The sequence below is a fragment of the Elephantulus edwardii genome, unplaced genomic scaffold, assembly GCF_000299155.1.
Source record: "Elephantulus edwardii isolate Elephantulus edwardi_28Jun2011 unplaced genomic scaffold, EleEdw1.0 scaffold00015, whole genome shotgun sequence".
In the NCBI taxonomy this organism is placed as follows: domain Eukaryota; kingdom Metazoa; phylum Chordata; class Mammalia; order Macroscelidea; family Macroscelididae; genus Elephantulus; species Elephantulus edwardii.
This window is the reverse complement of record NW_006399765.1, coordinates 8318036-8326850: the sequence shown is the minus strand read 5'-3', so window position 1 is coordinate 8326850 and position 8815 is coordinate 8318036. Positions and strand designations below refer to the sequence as shown.

The 8815-nt window shown below is 43.0% G+C and overlaps 1 protein-coding gene across 1 annotated transcript in view; it reads left to right on the top strand.

The window, feature by feature from the left end:
* The first annotated feature begins 618 nt into the window (after positions 1-618).
* LOC102873162 (ubiquinol-cytochrome-c reductase complex assembly factor 1-like) overlaps positions 619-8815 on the top strand; it is a 129336-nt gene continuing 121139 nt past the window's right edge. Inside the window, exon 1 of the mRNA XM_006881476.1 lies at positions 619-645. Within this exon, the coding sequence (XP_006881538.1) occupies positions 622-645 (24 nt within the window). The 5' untranslated portion in view covers positions 619-621. The remainder of the gene's footprint in view (positions 646-8815) is intronic.

Below are 8815 nucleotides of genomic sequence, written 5' to 3'. Positions count from 1 at the left end.
GGAAAAAAAAAAAAAAGAATCTTCACCGCCGACTCGCAGAGAAAGCATGATCAGAGGACGCTGAGGCATGGCTGCCCCAAGGCCAGCAGTTCCATGTGCACTTTTCCTCTGACAGCGCCTGGGTACTGCTGCCACAGCGGTAATGGCCCGGCCATGCCATTATCCATCGGCAGAGAAGCTTCGCAGTCGAGATACTGTTCAGCAGACGGAGTGGTTTCTGCCGGACACTAACTAAGTACTGCTACAGATTTAAAAAAAAAAAAAAAAGGAATCTTCCAGGAGGAGTCGAGGAGGAGGAAGCGGTGACTCCTAGAAATCCTCACAAAAGCGTGCTGAGAGATAAGGAGCTGGGTAAGAGGAAAGGGCCCTAGACCAGAGGTCACAAAAGACAGGCACTGGCGGGGGCGGGGCGCACTGTGACGTGTATGGGGAGGAGACGGCAGGAGGCGCGCGCCCGGTGGCCTCGTGCACCAGGGGAACGCGCGCGCGTGCACGCTGTAGCCTCTGTGCGCTTGCGCCCCTGGATCCTGCTCCGGTTGGCAAAAGGACAACGTGTGAGAGGGTAGGGGTTGCGGGGAGTCCGGAAACCCACCTTTCACCCGGAAGTGATTGTTGATGAACATGGCGTTGCTCGTACGAGTCCTTGTGAGTGAAGAAGTGAATTTCAGCAGTCGCTTCCAGGGCCCCGGGGTTGGAGTTGGAGAAGGCGGGACGGGAGGACCTGAAGAGAAATGCAGGAGTGCGCTGACAGGCTGTGCAGCCGCCTTTCCTCGGGGAAACTGAGGCAGCCTCTCCCGTCTTGGGATTGGTTTTGGTTTCTAGGGGGAGAATGACAAGCGATCATTGTTTTCCCTCCTTGACCACCTGCAGCCGCTTCCTGTCCGGGAGCGGCAGCACGTGGGGCACAGATTGGAGTTCTGTCACTGATAGATGCACAGTGGCACCTTGAGCAAGTCATTTTCAGGCCTCAGTTTCCCCATGTGAAAATGTGGTCCCTTAGTGTTCGGAGATGCTTTGGATTTTTTTCAGAGATCAGTAAGGCAGTTCGTAACCGTAGCGTTAAATAGAGAACTATTATTAGAGTTTAGGAGATTGACAACTAATAGCACAATTTCATTTTTTACTTTGCCAGCACAGTGCCATCGATGCTCAGTACTACATTCTTGCTGACTGAGTGAAATTAAGGGAAAGTAGAAAAAAAGAGAAAAAATAGAAAAAAACAAAAACAAAAAAAAAAAAATAAGGGAAAGTAGGACCACTGAACGCCTTAATACGGTGTTCACTCCTAGATATTCTCTATTTTGTCTAGGAATGAAGATGAAAGCAAATCGCGGAAGGAAGTTTCTTGTTATAGACGAGAGTTTATCATTTTAGCAAGTATTTTTTAAAAAACCAGGTCAAGGATTTTGTAGCAGCCACTGCCTCTTCATGTCTCTGACTCTTACTTGAGTTCTCAATATACGTTGTGTTTTTATTCTTTTTGTATATAGTTTACAAGGACTAGACTTCCTCCCCATCTCCCCACCTCCCTGTATTTCATGGCGGAATAGCATAGTGGCTTTTTGGAGTTCAGTAAATACTTGAAGAGTAACTGGTTGATGAAGTAATTGTAGATGCCATGACAGAAATGGATTCAGATCTGAGCACTGAATGGGGAAATGGCACCTAAGATGTTTCAAATGACTTAATTTTAAAGATGGATATTTAGGAGTACACACCTTGATTTATCTTGGAAGCTAGTAGTTGGCTCAGGTAATTTAGATGTTCTTGCCCGTGAACATGTGGGCTGCTGTTGAAGAGTCCTTTCTTCTTAGTAATGGTTATAGAAATTACCTCACCCTGCCCTTTATTAGTTGAATCTTTTTTTCCTTTCTTTTTAAAAATGTATCCTTTTGAATTTAATTTGCTGTTAAAAAGCAAGTTTGGAAAACATAAGTCATATTCACTTTAGGCTGTAATTCCTTTGTAGTGTGTGATAAAGCATCAGAAACTCCATTCCTCCCCTCCAGTTTTATTATTTTGTGGTTGAGAATATACACAGCAGTACACCAGTTTGTTTCAACATGTACAATTCAGTAACATTTGAGGGTTTTTTTTTTGAATATTTTTTTTATTGGGAAAAACATATTGGGGGTACAAGGAGGTGAGGGTTGGGGGTAGAAGGGTGAGGATGGGCCAGGATGCAGTTGCAGAGCTGCACAGTTTGGTCGGTGGGGGGAGCAGGTGAAGGAAATGATGAGGGTCCAGTGGGGACCAGATGCTACAGAGGAATGACAAGCATTTTCCAATAGTAATTAAACCAACTGTCTTATTGATTTGGGAATTGGATGCCGACTCTCTGGCTTCTTCATGCTGAACAGGGGCGTAGATATAAAGGGGGGAAGGGAGGACGCTTTATCACCTTACTGGTGGTCTTGGGTTACAGCTGCTTGCCTTCTTGCTCCTGAGGGCCCTACGGTTCGCCCTGAGCTGGGGGCCAAGCACAGCCCACCCTGGGCAGAGGGCCGCGACGGCTTGCCCCGGGCAGGGGGCCGTGACCGCTTGCCCCAAACTGGGGGCCGAGGGCAGCGCGCCCCGGGCAGAGGGCCGCGACGGCTGAAGTAGTCTTTTTTTAAAAAAGAAGAAAGTGTGTGTGTGTGTACCGTCAAATTGGATCTGACTGGTACAGGAGACTGCTCCTCCTTCTCCAGCAGAGCATGAAGTAGAGTCTGGGTTTCCCCCTCCCCCCCCAGGTGCCTGTTGGGGCCTGTGTTTCAGCTGTCCACACCACAGCAGTGGGCAACAAGCTTAAAGCCCCTGATGGCTCTGGACGCTGACTCTCACTGGTGGCTATGTTTGAAGTCAGGCATTTGAGTTTTTGAGTTGTACAATATCTTTGTTTTCTGAATTGTTACTCTCATTAACATAAACTTGTCAGAACAGAGCAGGGCAATACTGTATGGTTCAAAATTGGGAAGGGTGTACACCAGGGATGTGTCCTATCTCCATACCTTTTCAACCTGTATGCAGAGCAGATTATCCGAGAGGCTGGGCTCTATGAGGAGAAGCGTGACGTTAGGATTGGTGGATGATCTATCAACAATCTGCGTTATGCAGATGACGCAACCCTGCTCGCTGAAACTGAGGAGGACCTCATGCATTTACTGCAGAGGGTCAAGGACTGCAGCCTTCAGTATGGACTGAGGCTCAATGTCAGGAAGACAAAAATTCTCACCACTGGACCAATCGGTAGCATCAGGATGGATGGCGAAGAGATTGAGATTGTTCACAGCTTCAGTTTGCTTGGCTCCACAGTCAACACTCTTGGCATCAGTAGCCAGGAAATCAAAAAACGTATTGCGATGGGAAAGTCTGCTGTTAGGGACCTCTCTAAAGTACTCAAGAGCAGCGGTGTCTCTCTGGAGACTAAGGTGTGCCTGATATAGGCCATGGTTTTTGGAATCACCTGTTATGCATCAAAGAGTTGGACAATGACTAGGGAGGATAGAAGGAGAATTGACGCCTTTGAGCTGTGGTGCTGGAGAAGAGTATTGAATGTACCATGGACTGCCAAGAAAACAAACAGATTCATCCTAGAGAGGGTTAAACCAGGCTGCTCCTTGGAGGCAAGGATTCTGGGGCTTCATCTGACATACTTTGGACATGTTGTAAGGAGAGACAGGTCTTTAGAGAGGGACATCATGCTGGGTAGAGTGGAGGGACAGTGCAGGAGGGGAAGACCCTCTATGAGGTGGATTGATTCAGTGACTAGGGTAATCGGGATGGGTGTGTCAGAGGCAATGAGATTGGCACAGGATAGAGCACGGTTTAGGGCTGTTGTACATAGGGTCGCTATGAGTCGCAAATGACTCGAAGGCACATAACAACAACATTGCTTCCCTAAGGCTCTTATCTAATCTTTAGACTTGCTCTTTTCAGTTTGAACCTGCATGATAATGGTATGTGCCACTGAGTCCATAAGGACTTAGGTTTAGTGACTCTGTGAACAACAGATTGGAACATTATCTATTCTGCACTGTCCTTAAAGATCACCCAAACACTTGACCCTATTTGGTCACTATTTCAGTCCATTTTATTGAGGGTCTTCTTTTTCTCTGATCCACCTTTCCCAGCATAATGTTTTTCCCCAAAGATAAGTATGTGAGACCAAGTTTCACAATTCTTGACTCTAAAGAGCACTCTGGTTGCACTTCTCTGATAGTAAGCAGTAGTTGTTAGGGGCTGTTGAGTTGAGTGTGGCTTACAGTGACCCTATGTGCCATTCTTAGTATCTCTGACAAATTTGGGCCCATTGCTGTCGTCACGGTATCAATCTTTCTTGTTGAAGATTTTCCTCTCTTTAGCTGACCCTCCACCTTTCCAAGCATGATAATGCTTTTTGAAGAATAACCTGTCCTAGCAACATGCTAAAAATATGTGAGATGAAGTTTGCCATCCTTGCCTCTAATGAGCACTTTGGCTGCATTTTTCTCCCCAAACATATCTGTTTGGTTTTTTTGGCAAGCCATGGGATATTCAGTGCCCTTCACCAATACCACAACTTAAAGGCATCAGTTGTTCTTCTCTCACCCTTATGTATTGTCAAAGCTCTCAGATGCATAAGAAGTTATTGAAAATACCATGGCCTGAAGATACACCTTAACCTTCAAATTGACATCATTGCTCCTTAGTAATTGATTATCAAGTAATTGATTATCAAGATGACTTCTGGTGCAATTTTTTGTTTAAGGTTTAAAGATTATTTCAGGGTAATAGTTTCTAGGCTCATCCAGCTTTACTACTATCAAAGTTTGGAGTCTTTAAGAATTTGAAATTCTGTTCTACATCCCCGGTTCTTGGGTCAGAATTCTTCTATGGAATCTTTGATCAGAATGTTTTTTTTAAAATGATGTTGTTATGTTCCAGTGAGTCAGAATTGACTCATACCAGACCCTCCAGTGAGTATCAAGGCAGTACATTGCTTGGGAGGATATTGCCCATCCTTCTCTCCCATAATGTAATAATAGTAGCCAGGCGCTATCCAGTTCTTTTGGTCCTGTGGTAAAAGAAGCAGCTGTTTATGGAGACAGCCATACATTCCAGAGAAATGCCATTATTTTTGAAAGTGTCAATAAACATTAAAGTAGCAGATTTATTCTAAGAAACGTTTGAAATTGGACCCTTTGAGGAGTTCACTAGGATAGAAAATGTACTTGTCTAGGAGTCTGAGGGACTTTGGCACCACTACTTCTATTGGTGTGTTCTTGAACAAGTTATCTAACTTCTTGCTCCGCAAGGTTGATTGATTAGAGCATCATCAGTTGTTATCAGTCAGTTTTATGTACTCTTATTCCCATTTAACTCAACTACACTATTTCATACTTCTACATTCTCCTGTGCAAGGCATGGAGAATAAAAGCCATAAACCTTACTCTCAAGTGTGTAATCTAATAGGACAGAAAAGAAAACTAGCTGTAATACTTGACAGGTATTCTAGAAGCAAAGTAGAGAGAAACCTTCAGGACAGCATCTATCAGAAAGAAGTGCCTAACCTAAGCAAGAGAGTATTAGATAGAGAATAAGAGAAAGTTTATACTCTGAAGGGAGACAATCCAGGAATTGTAAGTAAGTCTATTTGTCTAGGTTCAGGGGTACTTTTGGTGGAAATGGCAGGAGAGGAAGCTGAGCCTTGTGTATCATGCTTAGGAGTTTGGGGTTTATCCTGAAGTATAGTGGAGTTCTTAAAGTATTTTAAGCTAGGGATATTTGATTTTTAAGGTTTTTAGTGTATTTTTGGAAGCAGGAGTGGCATCCACTTCCTAAACAACATTCCTCTGGAAACTATGAACATTGAGAAACTATGATAGCTATAGAAAGGTTTCAGGTCTTTTGTTCATAGGGTTGCTGTGAGTCATGCTTGATTTGATGGCAATCAACAATAACAACAACAGTGCATTTTACTCCTCCCAATTTAATATTTAAAAATTGAGTTATTGAAATATACTAAATTATACTTAAAGTGTATAATTGAGAAGTCATTGATAATTTATAATCAACATATGGTTCAGAATTGGGAAGGATGTACACCAGGGCTGCATCCTTTCTCCATACCTTTTTAATCTGTGTGTGGAACAGATCATCCAGAACAGAACATCCGGGAGGCTGGGCTCTCTGAAGAGGAATGTGGCATCAGGATTGGAGGAAGACTCATCAACAGACAGTGTTACGCAGGTGACACAACCTTCTTGCCCAAACTGAGTTGGGCTTGAGGCATTTGTTGCAGAAGGTCAAAGACTGCAGCCATCAATATGGATTGAAGCTTAATATCAGGAAAAACAAAGATTCTCACCACTGGGCCACTTGGCACCATCATGATAGACAGTGAAGAGACTGAGATTGTTAACAGCTTCAGTTTGCTTGGCTTCACAATCAACCCTCTTGGTACTAGCAGCCAGGAAATCAAAAGACTAATTGCATTGGGAAAGTCTGCTGTCAGGGACCTCACCAGTGTACTGAAGAGTAACTAACAATGTCAGTCTGGGGACTAAGGTACGCCTGGTCTAGGCCATGGACTTTCCAGTTACTTGCAATGCATCAGAAAGCTGGATAATGACTAGGGATGATAGAAGGAGAATTGATGCCTTTGAGCTGTGGTGCTGGAGAAGGGTATTGAATATACTATGGACTGCTAGGAGAACAAACAGATTTGGAAGCCAGGCTGCTCTTTGGAAGCAAGGATTCTGAAACTTTGTCTGACACACTTTGGGCATATTGCAAGGAGGGACCGGTTCTTAGAGAGGGACAACATGCTTGGGAGGGTAGAAGGACAGCGCAAGAGAGGAAGACCCTGGATGAGATGGATTGATTCAGTGACTGGAGTAATAGGGGTAGGTGTTCCAGAGAAAGTAAGGTTGGCTAAGGATAGATCACGGTTCAGAGCTGTCATATGTAGGATCGCTCTGAGTCGCAAGCAACTTGACGGCACATAACAATAACAATTACAAAGCCAAGAAAGGAGGGAAGGATCTTTTATATATGAAGAACAGTAGTTAAGAGGAAGAGATGATTTTAAGGGAAATCTTTTTAGGACTGGATGAGAGGTTATCTGTAGAAAAGGAGAGTGAGGGAGATGTCTCTAACACTGAATATCAAATCTGTCTTGTATGACTAAGTTGATAGCAGTGCTGTTCATCACTTGGCCAAATAGCTGTCTTCCAGATTTCCTGGCACAAACTGGTGAGCTGTCCAGGCCTGTATCTGTTACTTGAAACAAGACCTGTAAGGGGATATTGATATACTTCCAGGGGTTTGTATTTGTGAATAAAAGATTGAAAAGGAAAATAAGAGAGAAAAGGATCTAGTTGAGTAAGTAGAACTGGGCATCTACAGAAATTTTATAAATCAAATGAGCTGATGGTTAGATTTTAATGCTAGAGTTTAAATGACTACAAGGGAACTAGCTTGTGTGGAGTAGAACCCTAAGTCATATTCACTGTTGGTGAATCAATTCCAACTCATAATGGTCCTCTGTCAGGTTTCTAAGACTGTAAATCTTTAAGGAAAGAGACTACCCATCTTTCTCCCTCAGAGCAGTTGTTGGATTAAAATTGCCGACCTTTTGTTTAGCAGCCCAGTTTATTTGTTATGGGTTATACCATGACTTCCCAAATCAGAGTACTTTAGACTATAAGGTAGGATTATGTGAGCCTAAAGATGAGTCAAAAAGTGCCCAGTTGGTAAAAACCCATAAAGATCAGATGTTTGACTAAATAGGTAGTTGGACTACTGCAGACTTTTCAGAAACGGAATGTCAAGTTAAAAACAAGTATTTTAGGAATATAGTTCTTGATGCTCTGGCAGTTTGCTGGGGAAAGAGGAGTTTGCTTACATTATTTAGTAACAGTTGTTAATAATCGTGATGCCTATGTCTGTTTTGCTGTTATCAGAGTACTTTTACAAATGTTCCTTATAACACAAAGACATCATTATCAATAATTTTTATTTTCTCCATTTTCACGTAAGGGAAAACAAGCTGAAAGAATGAAGTGATTTTATCAGGATCACACAGTTATTAAATGGCATGCTCGGGATTCAAACCCCTTTCTGTTAATACCTTGTTGTTACTGTGTGCTGTCAACTTGCAACTGGCCCAGTGATCCTCCAGTGGATTTTCTGAAATAGTGAGTCTCTTGGGCAGAGCAGCTGGTAATAAGGAACTGCTTTGCCTTTGGGATGGCAGCATAGCTTCTTACCAGTAGGCCACCAGAGCTTCCTTTTTAAACCTTCTTGGTGTTTACCATAGACCTGGAACCGACCCAAAGCTGACCTGCTGGTGAGTTTTCAGAAGCAGTTAATTGCATGAGAGAAGATTGCCTATCCTTTTTCCGCAGAGCAGCTGGTGGATTCCAACTGCTTGGCTTTGGGATTGCAGCGCAACTTTGTCACCACCAGGCCACCATAGCTCTCTTGTACTTTAGCAGTTTAAATTACATATTTGGTCAAGATTTGTTAATGTAGAATTGGAGAAGGAAAGAACAGAGCAGATTAGAATTAGTTACAGAGAAAAATTTTCTTGACATTGAGATAATGTGAAAATTTTCAGAAACTTTTCTAAAGGTTTGCATTGTTTCTATTTTGAATTCCCTCTTGTCTTTTCTCCCCTCTCAGCACCTCCCTCTTTCGCCCTAAATTTGCAAAAACTTCAGCTTATCCCTTGTTTTAGGGTTTTGGGAGAGGACTTTCTGACACTGATTCTAGTAAATTTTCAGCAGTAAGTAAACAAAAAGGAACTCATTTATTAACCATTAACATTTGATATCAAACTTGAGTTAAAATA